This window comes from Molossus molossus, unplaced genomic scaffold (genome assembly GCF_014108415.1).
Source record: "Molossus molossus isolate mMolMol1 unplaced genomic scaffold, mMolMol1.p scaffold_m16_p_23, whole genome shotgun sequence".
Classification (NCBI taxonomy): domain Eukaryota; kingdom Metazoa; phylum Chordata; class Mammalia; order Chiroptera; family Molossidae; genus Molossus; species Molossus molossus.
Window position 1 is genome coordinate 3,667,264 of NW_023425359.1, and position 20,150 is coordinate 3,687,413.

Sequence of the window (20,150 nt, forward strand, 5' to 3'; positions counted from 1 at the left end):
CCGGCCCCTCAGCTGCTGGAGGCTTGTTCTTTTGTTTGAAATCAGGGATAGTTATGTAAATTGGTCTCAGTCCTGTAAAGAAGATTAAATTGGTCAAGTAAGGGTCTAATCTTTTTCCTCTGTTCAAAAACTGGAAATGAATTGTTGTTTTCTGGACCTTACCCGTCTTCCCAGGAGTCGCGACTGAGGGTGGCTGATCCCTCTGTGGCTGGACCCTGCGCCCAGTCTTCCCCAGTCCGTCCCGTCAGCCCCAGACTTTGGAATACGCGAACGGTGTCAGAGCCGCCCCGCTGGGGAGGTCAGTGGGACTAAGACCAGGGGCCGGATAGACACTACTTGAAATCTTTCCTTACTTGGCTGAGAAAAGTGTCAGAATTTAGTGAAGCCAGTGATTCACACCCACAGAGATGATACCTGAGGCTCGCTCCCCAGAATCTACTGGCTTCGACTCAAGTTGGTCGTTAAACGGTGTCTGGCTGGGTCTGATTTCTGGTTGCCTGGCTTCCCAGACAGACTGATTCTAGAATGTTCTGTGTTGCCTGACTGAAGCTGTTATGTAAGATGGTAGAGGACACAGAGCTGGGTTTTCACCACGCTCACAGAACTCATGGCCTGACTGGTTTTGTGCTCCTGTGTGTGTGTGTGTACGTGAGAGTGTATGTAAATGTGTATGAGTATGTGTGTGAGAGTGTGAGCATATGTGAGTGTGTGTATATGTCAGTGTATGTGAGTATGTGTGTATATGTGTATGAGAGTGCATGAGTGTGTGTGTGAGTGTATGTGTCTGTGAGTGGGTGTGAGCGTGTACAACTGTGTGTATAAGAGTGTGTGAGTGTATGTGAGAGTGTGTGTGAATGCGTATGAGTACATGGGTGAATGGGTGTGAGCCTGTGTGAGTACATGTGTGTGTTAGTGTGTGTGCGGAAATAACTGAGTGTATATGCATGTATATGAGAGTATGAGTGTATTTCTGAGTGTGTGTGTATGTGAGTGTGTAATGTATTGAGAGAGTAGGAGTTTCTGTGAGTGTGAGAGTGTGTATGTTTCTGAGTGTGACTGTGTGTGTGACTGTATGTGTCTTTATGTATGAGTTTGTGTGTGAGTATATGAGTATGTGAGTGCATGAGTGTGTGCATGTATGTGAGAGTGTGATTGTGTGTTTCTGTGTGTGTGTGTTGTGTGAGTCCTGCTTTCATTTGTGAGGGGGAGTAGCTAACTCTCAATTACCTCAAACTTTTCTGTGACCAAATAATTTTTTTTTTAAATCCTCACCTGAGGATATTTTTCCATTTATCTTCAGATAGAGTGGGAAGGAGAGAGAGAGAGAGAGAGAGAAACATCGACATGAGAGGGACACATGACTGGTTGCCTCCGGCACGACGCTGACCAGGGCCGGGGACGAGCCACAACTGAAGTGCGAGCCCTTGACCGAAATTGAACCCGAGACTCATTGATCTTCAGACCAACACTCTGCCACTGAGCCAAACTGCCCAGGGCAGAGACCAAGTCATTTATACATGGCCCGTTTGGCCAAGGTCAGCGTGCCATACTTTTTAATGACTTTACAGATTTACACACATTAACATTAAGATGTCCGTAACATATTGGTGTATTTGCTGTCTATTGTTGGACAACCTACCCCATAACTTAAAACAACAGTAATCATGTTGTTACCAGACAGAGTGGGGGTCCTCTTCCCACTGGGTGCCGATGGGGGTGGAGTCCTTGCAATATGCCCAAACAGGAGTTTTCTGAGACTCACTGGGAGGAGGTGACATAGCAGAGAGCTTTCTTTCCGGGAGTCGCACCCCGGGTTTCCAGAGTCCCTTTCTCCTGGCCAGTCACAGAAGTGGAGCTGGGGTCTGAGCAGAGCCGGGTCCGGACCTTCCGTGTTGGGGCCGAGTCCAGTCCAGCATCAGGACAGTGGCCGTCCATCAGTCCACGGGGGGTGGGGTCCCCATGGTCGTGGCCACATGGACAAATGCCAGGAAGCCGAGCGTGAGCCACGAGCCACGTGTGCCAAGAGGAACCACGAAAAAGAATTCTCTGTTCAGGGAAGTGTTTGCACGCTTGCAGTGGCCACACCCATTCTGGCCAACCATCTGTGTCCCCAGGGGTGACTGACAGGCAAGTGCCTTCCCTGTGTCAGCCCAGCTGCAGTGGGCATGCGTCTGTCTTCCCTGTGTGGCTCCCTCCCCCATGTTTGCGGGGAGCATGCCGATCATGTCTGGCCCTCCCTTTCTCCTTTCCTATGATCAATAACCAGCTAATGACAGTGGTATCAACTTACTAGCAATCATAGTTTCTATAGGTTAGAGGTTCAGACACAGCACCGCAGAGATGGCTTACTCTGCTTTGCAAATGCCTGGGGTCTCCCCAGAAGACTGGAAAACTGGGGGCTGGAGTCCCCTGGGCACATTCATTCTCTCATGCCCTCTGGGGACCAGACGGGGCTGTGGCACCCGGTCTTCTCCAACGTACTCTATTGGCTGGAAGCCAGTCCTCAACCCCGCCCACATTCAGGGAGAGGAGTGGGCCCCAACTCTTGTACAGAGGGGTGTCAGGGAACTTGGAAAAATATTTGAAAACCACCACAATTGGCAAAAACCAGACCAAAATGAAAAAGAATAAACAAAACACAAGCACATAAAGTATAATCCTATTTTGGTAAAAAAAAATAGATATAATATATTTGAGAAGTTTGGAAGACTGCATTCTCAAGAGTAATACTTGTTATTTTTTTACTTCATGTGTTTTCTAAAATGTTCAGTGCACATGTCTACTTTTATAGTCATGAAAACAGTAATTATTTCTATTTTCATGAAACATAATAAATAATACATTGGTATGTTGTGAACAAGTCAAACAACATAGTGATATATAGAATGAAAAGTGAAATCTGTTATTATTTCTGCCTTTTTTAAATCCTCACCCGAGGATATTTTTTTTCATTTATCTTCAGACAGAGTGGGAGGGGGAGAGAGAGAGAGACATCGATGTGAGAGAGACACATCGACTGGTTGCCTCCTGCACGACCCTGACCGAGTCCGGGGACTGAACCACGTGCCCGTGACCGGAATCGAACCTGAGATGCTTCGGGCCGACGCTCTAACCGCTGAGCCAAACTGGCCAGGGCTGTTTCTGCCTTTGCACAGACTGAATTCATCGATGTAAATAGTTTTCTTTCAACTCTGCTCTGATCTACTATTTCCAGTGTCCACAGACTGAGGGCAAGTGCCAGGCACAGGCCGCTGTCTCACGTCTGTCTCACTGTCTTCACGCCTTTGCTCCTGCTAAGCTCCCAGCCTCTCTGTGCTGCCCACGCAGTCCGCGCCGGCCCGACCCCGAGCGAGCCCTTCCCTCCCAGGCCGGTGCGGCATCAGCCTCCGCCTGGCTCTGCCTTGCGCTGCGCTGACCCCGGGGAGCTGTTCCCCGGAGCAGCGGTGTCCCCCGACCTGCTGCGGGACTCCTTACAGCAGGCAACACCTGGCGAGTCGGGACACTGGCCTCCCTTCCCTTAGATTGTCAAATAACAGAAATGACATAGCCGACACAGCAATATCATCTGGTGAGAATGAATAAGATTATACCTTCTTTTGTCAGATCATTTTGGGGCACCGCAGAGTATCAGCAATGAGCTCACGTGTGCCATGCGAGGAGGCTCTAGACTGTGAGTCCTGATATCCGCAGCCTCCGGCACACGTGCCCGACAGCATGTGCTCAGGAAATGTCTCTAAACAACGAGTTACTTCTGCGTCCCTGTGGGTGTGCGTCTGTCTTGCCGAGAACAGTGCCGGAGGATGGGAAGCCAAACCGATCTTACCCAGCCTCCCTCGGTCACTCAAGACCTTCGGGTAGATCAGTGGAGCTGGCTTTCCGATGATTATTTTAATCCAAAGGACGGTCGCATAGCACACCATCCACAAAGTTGGCTATTTTGATCTCGGTGTATGCGTACCTAACAGCTGTGGTATCTTTGAGGGGCACTTGGCTTAAGTCGTAAGGACATTGTACCACACAGCTGAAGTCTGGAGACAGGCTGGTGGGCGGCTCAGAGACGTCCAGAGGAGTCCAGGTATTCTCCGTATCTTCACTCCGTCGCCATGGCTACCACTGTGAACACAGGCATAGGTACAGGGCCGCAGTGCTGGTGTCACAGCCACACACAAACACCTGAAGGAGGAGAGGATCCCCATCGCTCTCCTTGGGAGTGAGGAGACCTTTCCACCTCTCAGCAGGGACGCTCCGGTCCCAGAGCCAGCGAGTCACACGTCCCTCCGACGGCTGTTCTCAGGGGACGGGGTTCCTCTGAGACCCGAGAGGTCTCCTTCCAGGGTGGGGGAGGGGTCAGCTGCACCTGAACACAGACCTGAGACCTGACGGAAAAGACAGTCCTGTCAGGTAGGAGGGTGGGAATGGGTCCCGGGTAGCTCGTTAATTTTGCATATTTGGGGGGTGCAGGTTTAGTTCCACACTGCCAATACGTCTGTACTTAATAGCACCCTACGGGGACAACATAGTGTAATAGTGACGATGTCACTATTGAGAACGTCTACCATTTTCGTGTACATTTCAGGTACACAGAGAGGACAGGCTCCCCTGCGGGCTGCGGGGCCCAGATCCCCATCACTGGCTGCCCGCGTACACATCCTGCGTGAGCACCTGCAGAGCCATGGAGTTGTGGGTGCTTGAATGCAACACTGGAACGATGCTTCCCAAATCCAAGTGGAGCCAAGGAAGTGGAGGATGAGGATGGTGAAGCCTGGGGGCAGCATGGAGCCAGGAAACCCTGGAAACTCACACCCAACTTTAGGTTACCAAGTAGATTCACACGGGCTCTGACTGCTTCCCAGCTCCAGAGAAGTCACGGAGCGGAAAGTCAGAAGCCGAGCTCAGGCACGGGTGACCGGGTGACCAGGAAGTCAGGATTTGACCTGCTCCTGCTGCCTGGACTCAGAACGGGAGGAGGGCAGCGGAGGGCAGCCCGCTGTGCAGCCACAGGGCCCCACAGGACATATTTACGCAAGGGCTACTGTACGCACCGTGCTCGGCGTGTGGCATCAACTTTACAGAGCTCAGAAATCTCTCTCTCTCTCTTTTTAAAAAATCTTCATCCAAGGATGTGTTTATGGATTTTAAAGAGAAGGCAGACAGAGAAACACTGATGTGAAAGAGAAGCACTGATTGGTTGCTTCCCATACACATCCCGACTGGGGATCGAACCCCGCAACCTTCTGGTGTACAGGACAGTGTCCCTGAGCAACTGAGCCACCCATCCAGGGCTCTCTTTTGAAAAGATTTGGATAATAATATTACCACTTCATAGGTTATTGTGAGCATTGAGTAGAATAACCCATGTAAATTACCTACACTGTGTCTGGATGTTGTCTGTACTAAAAATTGGTAATTATGATTTTGTGCTTTCTACACATTTATTTCCAGGGTTAAAATGCACAAATTAATCATTTCCTTTTAACACCATCTGTTTCATAGAATAACCTTTCCCTTAGTTAAGGTCACCAGAGTAGACTCTGATTAATTCTGCATCTCATCTTATTTTTCATTTTGCCCTGTGCATCATTAACATGAAATAAATATTTATTACCGTCATAATATTTAAATAACACCGCTCTGTGCTCCGTCCACATTTGCATCGTGCGTTCTGCTGAGCTGCTCCCCAGACCTCCCCGGGGAGCTGCTCTCATGCGCCCCACATTTCAGTGATCAGAGTTCCCATATTTTATTTTCCTTTTGTGGCTAAAAGAAGATTAGCCACAAAATCTCTGAGGCACCAGAGATTTTTAGAAAATGGCTAAAATGACAACTTAGGAATCTTGTATTGAGAATCGGGGTGGCGTGAAGGGGGGACTGTCATAGGAAGCACACGACACTGAGTCCCCGGGCCTCGAACCAAGGCACTGCGTCACGGAGGTGCGCAGGGCCCCCCGCTGTGTTGTGGGGGCCACTCCCATAGACGGCATCAAGCTTGTCTGTGTGGTCATTGCAAAAGGGTTGACTCCTCGAATTTGGATGTGCCCTCGGCAGGGGCTCCTCTCCGCCTTCTCCACGAGCGGACTTGGAGACCGTCAGTGGCTTCCTGAGCAGATGCTGCTCCCGGGCATGCACCCCTGAGGGAGAGGACACAGCATCAGAACACGGCTGTGCGCGTGGATCCTGCACTACGCCAATGCAGACACGACACGGCTCGTGGACGCTACGGACCGGCTCGGTCTCCCCAGCCCCGGGTCTGCCTCGCAGCTCAGCCAGAGAGCCACCACCCGCTCTTCCCCACCAGGGCCGAGAGAAAGTCCCCTTGTAAAGATGATTCTTCCTGCATGCCCATGGGAGGACACCAAGGGGACATTTACTGCTATTACGATTCCAATAAATATTAATTCCACGTGAAGGATGGGCATTCTGATCACCCTGAGCCAACCCGCCCTTACGCCTGGGAGGCCACCGGCCTCTGGTAGAGACAGACGACATACCCACGTGGAGGGATGGGGAGCTACACCCTGCACAGGAGGTTGCAGGGGCACCCACCTCTGCGTGACCCAGGGACCCGCACCCAAGGCTTGTTTCTGGACCGACTTGCAGGACACTGTTGAGTCGGTTATTTTAGGGGGAGCCATTGGCATGGGGGTGGGAGTTTAGTTCTTTTTATCTGTGCTTTTTCATATGGCTTAAATATTTATTTCTAACTTGGTCATACCTTCAGTACTTTTATTGGTAGGATTATGGGCCCTTATATTGGCTTGTAATTTCTTAAAATTTAAAAATTCTTCATAAATTTTACTTTGCAATAAACATGAGGCGAGAAGACAGCGCAAACATAGACTCAGAATGAAGACGTGGGGAATGCTTCCAGAGGACAGCACGTGTGGCCATTACATCTGACAAATAGATGATAAAATAAAAAGGGTAATGAGAGACAAAGAAGGACATTTTATAATGATAAAGGGGACAATACATCAAGAAAACATAACACCAGTATATGTACTTAGTCAAGAAGTCCAAAAATATCTAAAGTACCTACTAATAGAACTGAAGGGAGAAAATAACAAAAACACAATCGGAGTGTTGACCTAAATACCGCATCGGCAGCAATGGACAGATAATGAAAACAGAAAACCAATAAGGAAGTATCGGCTTTAAATGACACACTAGACCAATGGATATAATTGACATTTCCAGAGACTTTCAGCCCAGAACACCAGTGTACATATTCTTTTCTAGTGCACATGGAACATTCTCAAAGATAGTCTATATGCAGGACACACAACTAGCCTCAACAAATTTAAGAAGGTTAAAATCATACCAAATATTTTCTCCAACCACAAGGCATTGAAATTAGAAATCAACAGTAAAAAGATAGCAGGAAAATCCACAAATACATGGAGATTAAACAATATGCTACTAAAAAATGACTGGGACAAAGAAGAGATAAAAGGAGAGATCAAAAGATACATAGAGACAAATGAGAATGACAATATGCATAACAAAACCTATGGGGTGCAGCAAAAGCAGTAATAAGAGGGAAGTTTATAGCATTACAGTTTTGCTTCAAGAACAAGTAAAACTGACCTATAGTGATGGAACTCAGAGTGGGTCTCCCCTCTCAAAGGTGCTGACTGGAAACAGGAATAAAGGGAGTTTCTGGGGATGGTGCACATGTCTCGTCTTTGGTCTAGGTGGTGGTTAGACAGGTATTTACATCTGTGAACATTTGGCAGGTACATACAACATCAGTATGCTGACTCAATAAGACAGTGAAACAATGATCAGAAGCTGTTCAGCACCTGATGTTTTTGTCAGATGACCAGGAGATTTGCCCTCTGTCACCTGGCAGTGGACGAGCTGACCTGGGGCCAGAGATTCTTGGAACTGAGGGGTGTTAGCTCCCCTGGAAGATGGAATTTAGTGTTAGACATGTACTTTTCCAGTGTTACTTTGAACAAGTAGCTCCACTGAAATGGGGAAGAAATATGAGCACTGATAATTGTGGTAAATTCTAGAGCTTATGAGTTCCACGTCGCACAGAGCTTCCTTCCAAGGGCTTCTTTACCGTTCCCTGTGCATGGATGAGACTGGTATGTGAAGAATACTGACAATAAAGAAAAAAGGTCCGAGAAGAAAATGCAGCATAAGCAAGATCTGTGTTTAAATGAACAGTGGTACAGTATTTCTATGTCTCAATCAGTCCTGTGCTCAAACTACAGAAAGATCTAGGGCGCGAAGAGGCAAGTTAAGAACATTTCGTCTGGAAATGAGTCCGAGGGCTGGGACCATATTTCGGTGATGCTCTCATTTCTGTGGATTATCTCGAGTAGATCGTAAGTAAACTCCATAACGAAGTGAAAACTAGTTATTCCCCTTCTGAGAGTGCATTCGATAGGACACAATATAAAAAGGACAGAAGTTAAAATTATGATTGAAATATTTTTTATTTTATTTATTTATTTATTTATTTATTTATTTATTTATTAATCCTCACCCGAGGATATTTTTCCATTTTTTGTACAGATAGAGTGGGAGGGAGAGAGAGGAAGGGAGAGAGAGAGAGAGAAACATCGACGTGAAGGGACACATCGAGTGGCTGCCACCCGCACGACCAACCAGGGCCGGGGACAAACTGCAACCGAGGTACATGCCCTTAGCGGGAACCGAACCCGGGTCTCTCAGGACCACAGGCCGACGCTCTAACCGCTGAGCCAAACCGGCTAGGGCTGAAATATTTTTTAAAAAGAACAAGACTTAGAAGTTGAAACCCAAAGCGACACAAAAGGTGAAAAATAAAAGCATTAACCAGGTCATCTAATAGCCAAAGAAGAATTCCAGAAAGCAAGGCGGAATAGAGTAAACCCGAAATAAGAACTTTTCCCCAAGTTGAAATCCATATACCCCCTTAGACTGAAATGGTTTTCCACCATCAGGTACAAATAAAAAAAACCAAGAATACTTAGAATGTTGACAGAGAATATTCTAAGTCTAAAGCATACAAAATACTCAAGGACAGGACACTTTACAAGTGACCAGGAATCAGAATGCCGGACCCCAGCTCCGAATGCTGAAGATAACAGAGCCCTACCTCGGACAGAAGGCAGCCTCTCTTCACCTGTGGATTGGTACCTGGGTAAACTACCAAGAGTGGGTAGATGCTCAGACACACAGGTGCTCCAGGTAGCTGCATGCATCATTCTTTCTCAGACTGCTGCAGACGGTATGTGCCGCTAGATCTGGGTCCCGGACCTGGGACGGGACCTGGGTTCATCCTGAGAAAGGGAGGGTGCTCAGGGGAAATCTCAGGCTGCCGCATCGGAATAGGAGGCACACTATCACAGAACACAAGATAAACCAGTGCAGGCACACGAAAGAAGAAACAAAATCAGCAATTTTATCCCAAAAAACCCCCCAAATATACAAAAATGACTTATGTGATTCCGGTTGGATTTGAATCATCTTTTAGGCAAAAGGCAAAGAGATGTTAACTAGAAATCAGTTTTATTAAATTAGGATATGGTGAAGGGAGGGAAGAATTTGGGTCCTTTATAAGAAGGTACTAGAGAATAGCTCAAGTTATGCAAATGCCAAGAAGTAGTTAAGTTTCCAGCTTAGCTAAGCGAATGTGTACAATAAGCTATTCAAGTTAATGGTCCAACTGGTATTTCGCTTCAGAGCAGCGATTCAACCCCGATGGGGTAGTTTTGGCTGGGGCTTTTCGATTCACAGGTGCACTGTGAAAACTTCTGGAAATATTCCTTCTCTCTGGCGAGCAGGCCAAGTTCCAACAAGGGTTCCAGGGTTCCGAGCCAGAAACTCTCCATCCACGGGGCTGTTCTGCAGTGTTACAGCCTCAAGAGTCTGAAAGGAGCTGCCTGGTCAAATGTGTTTGTGGAATCAGCCTCTAGCTCCTGTCGGTTCCGGGGACATTACAAAATCGGCCCGAGCGGCCCCGCTGCAGAGAACCTGGCAGGTTCCAGGTCAGGAGTTCAGCACCAGGAAGGTTCTCTCGTTAGATCCAGATTTGGTGTAAGTGTTACGACCCTCCCCTGAAAAAGTAACAAATAAAAGAAAGACAAGGAGCCACTGGGGAAACACCCAAAGTGCCAGGCCCTCTGCGGGACCCAGACACCTGGCTTTCCAAATCAGTTTCATTTACAGAACCCCACCCCCCTGCTCCACTTGCTTTGTTTAATTTTACTTTTTATTTTTTGGTTAATCCTTACCCAGGGATATTTTTTCCATTGGTTTCTAGAGTTAGGGAGAGAGGGGGGGGGAGAGGGAGAGAGGGGAAGGAGAGAAAGGTGGGGGCGGGGGGAGGGGGGCAGGGAGAGAGAAATCGATGTGAGAGAGACACATTGATTGGTTGCCTCCCTCACGCACCCCAACGGGGCAGGGATCAAACCTGTGACTGTTCGTGCAGGGGCGACACTCTAACTGCTGAGGCACACCGGCCAGGCGCACTTGCTTTGCTTTGGGTCCGCCAGGACTTGGGACCATGTCTTACGGGGATTTCTGCAGAAAGCAGCAGGCGTGACTTGGCAATGCCCCTGTTGGTTATTTGTCTGCCTCAGTTGCTGGGCAGCTTCCCTGGACTTCGATTCCCGGTGCGTAGTCTAATGCCCATCGCATACCATGTCCGATCCGTGTTTGAACTGAGTGAACTTGAGTCATGCTGGAGCTCAGCTGGAGTAGCTTCTAGCCGGAGGCAGTGATAAACACTTGAAATGTGGCAGGCATATTTTATTTTTATCCTAACCTGAGGACATTTTTCCATTTTTTGTTCAGATAGGGCAGAAGGGAGAGTGAGGAAGAGAGAGAGAGAGAAACATCGACATGAAAGGAACACATCGAGTGGGTGCCACCACACGACCCAACCAGGGCTGGGGCCCAACTGCAACCGAGGTACGTGCCCTTAGCAGGAACCGAACCCGGGTCTCTCTGGACCGCAGACTGATGCTCTAACCACTGGCCAGGGCACAAACACAAGCATTTTTGTTTAATTTTACAACAGCTGTTCTACTCGACTACTACAAAACTTGGGAACGATTTGAGTTTGTGCATCTTTTTCAATCGCGAGTCTTGTAAAACCTAAAAAGGTAACAGTGCTAATTATTTAACCTGGAAATTGAGATTTGCCATCAAAACACACTGGATATAAACAAAAAGTCTCAAGTTAGTTATAGGGGAGAATATTTAGGTGTATTAAACACAATGAAAATGGTTTATTTATTCAAGATTGCCAAGGTAAACCAGTTACGCTTCAGTTGTCTCGTGACCAGTGAGCCACTACTTTGGTGCAAAGGCCAGTGCTCGTCCCCTTGGGAATGCGTGGCTCTGAGCATGTGGAAGTCACCAGTGGCTGAGCCCTGCATCCGCCATCTAGCTCGGCCGCAGCTCCCCGTGTGAGGAGACAGGCAAGCCTCCGGGTACCTGGCAAGCTGGCTGTACCGCTGGCAAGTCCCAATGAAGGGCTGAGGATTTTCAGGACAGTAGGGATTTAAGAGCACAGTTCTGGACTTAAGAGTTCCTATTTCAGCTCTCCCATTGTTTGACCCAGTGATACTGGCTTATCAAATCAATGTCACCAAGAGGGCCCCACACACTTGCTTTATTTTAGAGGGTAAGGTATTCGACCTGTCTGTCCCAGATCCTGGACATTGGGGATGAATGTCCACCTTATTAGGTTCTCATGAGACTCAGGCGTGGTATCAAGCACCTAGGATCATTCCTGCCCCCTGGAGAGCACAGTGTCCCTGCCAAGTGGGCAAATGCTAGCTCCCTGCTTACTAGTTTGAAGTGGGGTTGGCTTAACCACAAAGCTGCTGCTTTAAAGGCAAGATTATCACCTTGTACTTTGCTGACAGGTCAAGTGACCACATGTTCCCTCTGGCAGATGACTGCGGACACCTTACTTACCAGGGTTACCTCCAGAGCTCCCAGGTGGATAAAGTAGATTACCCCCGAGTTAGCCAACAGCGCCCCTCAGGGAGGCCTTGGAGCAGGACACTCATCTTGCGAATTCTGTTTCCAGCAGCCTTAGGAACTCCTAAACTAGGAAACTACTTGGCTCTGCTTTAAAACTAAGCCCCTTCTGATCAAGCCACCTGCAGTGAACCAATCCAATCCCAGTCCCTCCTTTTAGGCAATGTTTGAGACAGGTTTTCAAAGTATGATGTTTGAAACAGGAACATCAGTATCACCTGCGATATGCTTAGAAATACAAGCTCTTAAGGCTCAGCCCAGACCTACTCAAACTCTGGGGATGAAACCAGCCACCTGGTTCCATCAGCCCCTTGATCCCAGGGCACAGGTTTGAGACTGGTCTAGCACATCGGAGAGCTTCAGGCTGGTCCTGCCTTGGTCCGACCTTGTGGAAGAGTGTTGTTTTGCACATCTCTTGAGCTTGTAAAATCTCTGCTCAGCCTGAGTTTAGTTCTTGTGTCTACTGTTAGTTGACCAAACTATAAAATTCTACTGAATGTTATATTCAGAAGGTAGAAGTAGAAAGGGTATCATGGTTTCTATTTATTCTTGGATAAAACACACCCTTGCTCCCCCCCCCCCCCCAAGCTGGAAAGATGCGATGCCAACAGCAGACAGGTAGAAAGCTCATTTAAAGAGATCAGCCTTTAAATGAGAAGCTGGACACAGGCTTAGAGTGAGATCTAGTTTTATTAACACATTTGGCCTGAGGAACTCATCTCCGTTTCTTGATAGCCAGGTAGGACACTAATAAGATTCCAACGATGAAGGTCCCAGAGAGGCTGGCCACCCACAGGGCGCGGGCGTCTACGGGGGGACCTGGGGATGGAGAGAGGTTAGCGAGCGGCCTCCATGCTGAGGGACCAGCAGTCTTCAGCTCTAGGAAAAGCGAGCCGGGCGCCTGAGACCCACACCGATTGTGTAAGTGAGGGAGCCGACACAGGAGAGGAAGTAGCTTTGGTTTGACTGAAGGTTCAGGCAGGTGGTTAAAGCTTCTACTCACCCGAGAATTTCCGAAGGTTTTCTGAAGCGTCCGTAGTGGCTTGGAGTAGGATCAGGGGACCCTGGCCAGAAATGCTAGCAGTACTGTTGTGGAAGGAGCCAGAGCTTCTTCTTCCTGTGGGAGGGGGAGCTGGGGATTGTTCGAGTTCTGCACCTGGGGCTCGGGGTTAGGGAGCGAGTCTGACACGAGCCAGGGCCCTCGACGTGTCGCGTTCTGCCCCGGGCCTTAGAGCTCATGTGAATGGGTTAAACCTCGTAAGTCTGAGCAACACAGACTATCTGCCTGTTACTTCAGTGTGACCAGAGTTTGGGGACAGACCATGATGGTAGACTGTCCCTGAACTGCCCGCCATGCTTCAGTTCCGTGGACAGGGCCTTTGCTGCGACACCAAGGTAGCTGGTGACCCATTAACAGCAGAGCTGGATGTGAACCGTTGCCTTTTGCCAGTTACAGGACCTTGGTCATGTTGTTTTACTTCTATAGAAGTTTATACATTATATATGAGTTAGACATTAAATACTTAATGTAGAGGGCTTTTTGTTTTTTAATCAGCAGGGACTTACAGCTTCAGGGATCATGAATCCAGTGAACTCAGGGGCTAGAGAGTTAGTGGACCAGATGGAAGTCCACACACACACACACACACACACATACACACACACACACGGCTTTGGGCTTTACCAATTCGAGTACGTACTCTAAGCCTTTGATCATGTGCACTTGTAGATCTTCAGGCCAAGTGGCCCAATCTGCCCTCAAGCGCATGTAGAAGTCTACGTCTGTGAGCTAGCCAGACGGAAGAGTGTGTGTGTGTGTGTGTGTGTGTGTGTGTGTTAAAAGGCGGAAGATTTAAGCAATCTGAAGAGAAACCAGAGTGTGTGTGTTTAATTGGGCCATATGTAGGTCATGCACCAGTTTGACTCCTGGCTTAATGAGAATCCATATGGAAAAAGCTAAGGCTGAGATTTACTTGAGGATCTTTAGCTTCCATGTAGAAGGCCTGGGATTTTGCAGCACGTTGTCCTTCTGTTCCACTGTGTCAGAAAAGTACTTCGCGTCCTCATTAGTAGGTCGAACCTCCAGTTTGAACCAGATGTACACTGGGTGAAAGGTTAGCCTCAGACTCTAGGGTAGACAGTTTGGATACTCACGCCTGGCAACAGGACAGGTCACACAGGACAGCGTCCCCTCAGGCTGGCAGATGGACACACTGCAGTGCAGATACACCTGGGAGCCAAGAGATTGGGGACATGGTGTAGCACCCCATCGTGAGAGCTGACTGCACTCCACCCCCCAAGAGGGGTCAAGAGTGAGAGAAAGTCTTGATAGTGAAGCCCATGTCACAGTAGCACTAAGAACCAGGGTCTCGTTCAAAGGTGTCCCTCACATCATTGGTACCAGGACTGCTCTGAGGCACTACCAGCACCAACTTTAAAGGCCAGTCTGGCTGCAGAGTGGAATGATGTGGAAACAACGGAGTCGGGGGTTCAGAGCCCTGCAGGGGGCATGGAAGGAGGCATCATACCGGTCCCCCGAGCGCCCGTCTGGCCCCCGAGTCCACAAAGCTGAAGGTGGAGATGCTGAAGCGCTGGTAGTGGGACGGGAACGGCAGACCCGCGTCTTCCTGGACAGGGATCAGCTGGGTCTGGTAGTTGTCTCCAGTGTAGGGGCATCTGAGCAAAGACATCCCCAGTCAGGACGGGCTCCAGGGGGGCCGCCGCAGGCGCACGGAGGAGCACTCACCCCCTCACCAGCAGGGCCCACTGGAGCCGGTGCCGAGGGTCTGGGCCGGGCGTGGCCCAGCACTGCAGCAGCATCCCGAGGTTGGGGTCGGTTCTGTGGCGGATGGAGACCTCCACGTAAATGGGATCCCGGAGTAACTTGACCACCGGGTAGTCATCAACACTGTAGTAGGAGCTGTAGTTTTTATCTGCAAGAGGCCAGAGTGAGTTGAAGCAGTAAAGACCGTTAGGAGGCTCTAGACAGGCCGTTACCCCATCAGCTCCTCTGCAGTGTCTGTGACCAAGGCAGGGTCTTGGCCCAGGAGAGGGACAGTGAAGCTGGGAGATCCCTTGACAAGCAGATTAAGGAAGCTGAGACAGTATAACTAAACAAAGCCAAACAATCTGAGCAACTACAGCCAGCTAATGAGCATGGCGGTTTAGCCTCCCTGACCAAGGTTAACATGTTCCGGACGTTCCAGGACAGAACCACTCGGTCCCAGTTCCTCTTCAGCGATGTTCTTTAGACATGAAACTAACCAGAAAATAACCCCCGGCCCCTCTATATGCACATTTTGATGAACCAATGTATTGAAGAACACACCTGAAAAGCTAATAAGCCCCCAGGACCCCTCCCCCAGGACCCCTCCCCCAGGACCCCTCCCCCAGGACCCCTCCCCCAGGACCCCTCCCCCAGGACCCCTCCCCCAGGACCCCTCCCCCAGGACCCCTCCCCCAGGACCCCTCCCGGCCAAAGAGAAATAAACCTTAAGACAAAGGAGCCAGGTGAGCCCCCACAAGAGCACACCCACACCTTGTATCTTTGCTGTTTTTCTCCTAAACTCTAAGGGCCCCCACAAGACTTGCAATGAGGGGAGCAGTGGCAGCTTGACCCTGGCTCACCCCTGAACCTGTCTCCAAGGCCCCCTTTTCTGACTTTTCTCCTGTTGCTTCTGCTACCTTAAGCCCTCCCTTTGTTTCCCTGTCCCCAGCTTTAATAAACATTCTCAAACGCCACCTGGACTCACTTTGTGACATTTTTCCTATACGAGGTCATGAACCCACGCACCACCAGTGGGCCCTAGGTGGACCCACCCTGGGTCCAGACCCCATCTGGTAACAGGACTCGGACTGCCATCCGGATGCTCCGGCCGGGAGGGTCTTACCTTTGGCAACCCGAAGTTCCAGAGTGAGGGGTCCAGGCTGGGTCTCAGGAAGGGGCGGCGGGAGGAGGAAGACCTGGACGGTGACCGGGAGGGCGTTGCTGCTTACAGCGTAGGTGCAGCGGACTCGGAGCCTGCAGGAAACACGGCGTGAGCGGGGTGGGCAGGACATGCGCCTTACGTTCAGCGCTCGAGGGGGCACTAGTGCGAGGTGAGTTTGCCGCCACCGTGGGCATGTCCTGGCCTTGTGGGAGCTCTAGTGAGACCAACGTGTGGAGGATCGCTATCAAGAGTGGAACATATAAAACACACAAGAAACAGACACGGGCCCGTGAGAAACAGGTGCTTCTGTAGAGGGGCAGTCAGGGAAGATCTGGCAGGGATTTGATGGGAAGGAAGATGACACTGAACTGAGGCACAGAGGGTGGGGGTGCGGGGGAGGGAACAGTCAACCAAGAACAGCGTATGGAGGCAAGAAAGCCCGAGGTCCCCTGACGACAGCGGATGGGCGATCTGGGTGGGGGAAGGGTGGGTGGGACCGAGGCCATGTGATGAGACCAGGCTGGAGAAGGGCCCCCCCTGTAGGTTACACGGTGACACTAAGAGCTTGCTCATTGCGGTCCCATAGCTTGAAGGGCACCTTTTGCCACGACACACACGATGGAGGTAGAAGGGACGAGGCCAAAAGGAGAAGCAGGCAGTGTTAGATGAAACAGAAGCCCAGGCGAGTCTGAGGCTCAGATCGAGTGGTGGCGTCAATGCAGGCAGGCTCCTGGACGTGGGCAGGAGATGGGACAGCCGAGGCGGCACACAGGTCCTCTCGTCCCAAGGAGACGTTCCCTGGGCTCAGGGTGGCCCTGAGCTCCTGCTTCAGGCCCGAGGGGCACCCATTCTAGTCCTGCAGGGTCAGGTTAGCGAAGACCTTTACCTGAAGATACTGTCACGGGTGACAGAACCCCGGCTCCAGGTGCTCACGTCCCGGGCTGCGGACAGCTCGACTTCATACACGGCCTGGTCCCCGGTGACCTGCAGGAGCGGGCGGAAGGCTCGTCGCTCCCGCTGCCCCAGGGCCTGCTTCGCTGGAGCGCCCAGCGGCCCCGTTCCTGGATGTTGTTTCCTGCTCCATGAGCAGGGTCAGGGCAGGTGGGACCAACCTGGGACATAACTACCGCACCGGAGGACCGAGGAAAGGAAGGGGTCGGGGTGCTCAGGTGAGGCGACCAGGAGAGCTGCCACCCTCTCAGGTGAGGGCCCTGCTCCTTCCCAGGGCAGAGGGACGCGGAGCCCGTTCCTGTGCTCACCTGGTGGGTGGGTGGGTGGGTGGGCCGGCCGGCCCCCCGGGAGCACAGCTGTGGTCTGGGCCCCATGCCCAGGGCCGCTGTCCCCTGTCCTCAAGGCCGTCCCCACACCGAGCAGAGTCTGGTGGGCCCCTGCCGCTAAGTATCCCCGCTCCCCCGACACCAGCACGTTCCTGCCCGACTCCCCGAGCTCAGAGCGAAGCGAGGGGCCCGCCTCTCACCCGCCTCGTGGTGCCGCAGGCAGTGAAGGGGAACCGGAACAGGGCAAAGGCTTGTGTTGCTGTCACCGGGTCACATTCACTGCTGTTCTGGGAGGCCAGGTGCACAGAGCGCACGAGCAGGGGGGGCGCGGTCACGTCCCGGGCCACGGCGATGGCGAAGTGGCCGTCCTGGGTGCAGTGGGTGGTCACTGAAACAGCAGGGGGCTGTGCTGAAGGCTAGGAAGGCTGGAAGTTTACTGCTGCCCACTTCCCCCGAGAAGGTGGCGATCTGGCTGGCCCCCCCACTCCCCCCTGAGAGGGTCACAATCTGGCTGGGACTTGGTGCCGGTGCAGCTGCCCAGAGCTTCGTCAGGGCTCTGGGTCAGCACCTGGGTCTGGATCCTGCCTCCATCACTTATTGTTCAACCTCAGGCAAAGAGTTCAGCCTCCTTGCTGCGGTGACAGCGGTGTTAACAGCAACAGCGGTGACAAGGTAGCAGTGTGACTTACCAGTTATTTTCAGAGCTTAGAACAGAGTGTGGCCTGTGCCCACTCAGTGAAAACCTCAGCATGGTTTGGGACAGAGAGAAAGTCTTTGGAAGGCTCTCTAGACGACCAGACCGCCAGCCACTGGAGCAGGTCACCTAGGGAGCATCTTGCACCTAGACTCAGCTTCTAGAGGTCAGTGTTTCTGTACGTTTGGTTTCTGGAGCACAGACAATAGAGGCTGCAGGACGCTCCAGCACTGAGGGTCAGGGGTTCCAGAGTGGGTCAGCCTCTGGCTGTTGGTCGTGTTCAGCATCTGCCTTCCGGGGTGGGGGGCAGGGCGGGAACTAGCCCTCCAGCTTCAGTCGCCGGTCAAGGGGCACTTTTCTTTGGCTGGTTTCAGAGGTGTCACGCACCTGTGTTTCCATAGTGACAGGACTTCCCACTGGGGTTGTAGCAGCAGCCCAGCCTCTTGCAGTCTTCTTGTGCGGCCGGCGAGGGGAGACAGGGCAGTCTGTCCCGCTCGGGGACAGAGTCACACAGGTCAGCACCTACAGCGTTTGGGGCTCGATTTTGAAAAGGAGAGAAACTCAAGCTACGTAACAAAGCCTGGGCTTAAAAAAAATAAGTGTTACAAAGTATTAAAATTCCCATGAATATCTAGACCACTGGAGTAGAAACATCCATATTACACACTAGATTAAGTCCCAGGAAATTAGATATTAAGTCACCTGGCAAGAGTCCCCGAAATCAGTACTTTTTGGAAAGGTATCTAACGAGGTCGGCGGAAGCAGGGGCGCTCCCTGGGAGGCGCATGCGCAGCCGGCACCCGCGCCCCTCCCGCGGGCCTGCCGTCTGGGGCAGCCTCGTCACCGCGCTTCGTCAGCATCACTCATCCACACCGTGTTCCCAGTGGCAGAGGGAGCCCCGAGCTGGAAGCTGTTATGACCCAGCGGGGCTCCCGGGTCACCCTCTGGCTCCCAGCCCAGCTGGCGGACCCCGCGGTGCCACCTGGCGGGGCTAGCCTGTTCTCAGCAGGCCGAGCCTCCCTGATGGGTTCTATGTCCTTCCCGAGCCCCTGGTCCTGGGCCCAATCTGAGTCCCATCCTGAGGGGCCCTGGGCCAAGCACACCCCTGGGGCCGGCGATAGCGCTCAGAGGGAGCGCGGAGCCCTTCCACCGCGGGCACCCGAGGACTCTCAGGTGAGGGCGTCCTCAGGAGGCCGAGGGGAGGGGCAGACCAGCCTTCCCCAGTGTCAGGTGCCAGTGCAGAGCTGGGAGCAGCGGCCCAGGGCTTACCTGGGAGACCCAGGGGACACTTGAGCAGCCTGGTCTCCTCCACTGTTTTGTGACCAGCTGCATCTGCCCCTTCGACCCCGACTGGCATAACGTGCTGGGTGCCCTGGAGAGATAGGGCCTGGCGTGAGCCTGGGCAGGGCCAGGTGGTTCCGTGTTCCTAATGACAGGATCCTACTCACCAGCTCAGTGACATAGCAGCTGCCGTAGGACGCCTCCAACACCATGGAGCTGCCAGGGCCTGCCATCACCTGGGTGCCGCAGCCAGAGTCATTCTGCAGCTGGTACAGCTGCCCGTGGTCATCTGGGGGGAGGGGCAGAATCCCAGGTGGTCAGTCACCAACGTGACCGCGCAGGGAAAGGACAACCCCCAGGGGCAGCTGCCAAGAGAGGAACCTGAGGAGACCTGGTTCAAGAGGGGGTGACATACCTATAGAGAGGCTGCAGAGTTTGCAACAGGGACAGTGTTAGGTAGGAAGCTGAGGGCTTTGTAGGTGGTGGGGGAGGTGAGCCATTGCTTGGGGCAGCCAGGGGAGTCAGCGGACTTACCCCACACTATCAGGGCGGGAGGATCCCCTGTCCCCAGATCAGGAGGTTGGACAGTGAAGCGGAGGCCCTGGGGTCCACAGTGCAGTTCACCATCACGCTCTGGTGCCTCGGGCTCATGCAGGCCACTTACAGCCAGAGACAGGGGAAAAGAGAGCAGGAGGGACCACAGCCACATGGTGCCACCAGGAGCCCCCGGCGTTAGTCCTGCGCGGCCGTCCGGAGCCCGGCTGCTGGGCGCTGGAGGTTCCTTATATACAGGAGGAAGCTGGGCTCGGGCGCACAGCTGCCACCCGCAGGTGGGGCTCCTTTAGGGAGGGGCTCGTCCAGCTCCATTCACTTCAGGCCACAGCCTGCAGCTGCCTCGCGTTGAGCAGCGTGATCCAAGCGCCTGCAGGGCCCGGAGAACCTGGTGCCTTTCGCTCGCTCCGGGCGGCGTCCTGCATGGTGCTC

At 52.0% G+C, this 20,150-nt stretch overlaps 1 protein-coding gene across 1 annotated transcript; it reads right to left on the reverse strand.

The window, feature by feature from the left end:
- Positions 1 to 12,700: 12,700 nt before the first annotated feature.
- Positions 12,701 to 19,875, reverse strand: ZP4 (zona pellucida glycoprotein 4). The gene is made up of 12 exons (XM_036277666.1): positions 19,701 to 19,875; positions 19,334 to 19,455; positions 19,155 to 19,257; positions 18,273 to 18,422; positions 17,392 to 17,579; positions 16,801 to 16,898; positions 15,876 to 16,006; positions 14,732 to 14,918; positions 14,514 to 14,661; positions 14,140 to 14,215; positions 12,989 to 13,102; positions 12,701 to 12,804 (listed from the first exon to the last, which is right to left on the reverse strand). The coding sequence occupies exons 1-12, from the start codon at positions 19,873 to 19,875 to the stop codon at positions 12,701 to 12,703; spliced, it is 1,596 nt and encodes a 531-aa protein (XP_036133559.1).
- Between the last annotated feature and the right edge of the window lie 275 nt (positions 19,876 to 20,150).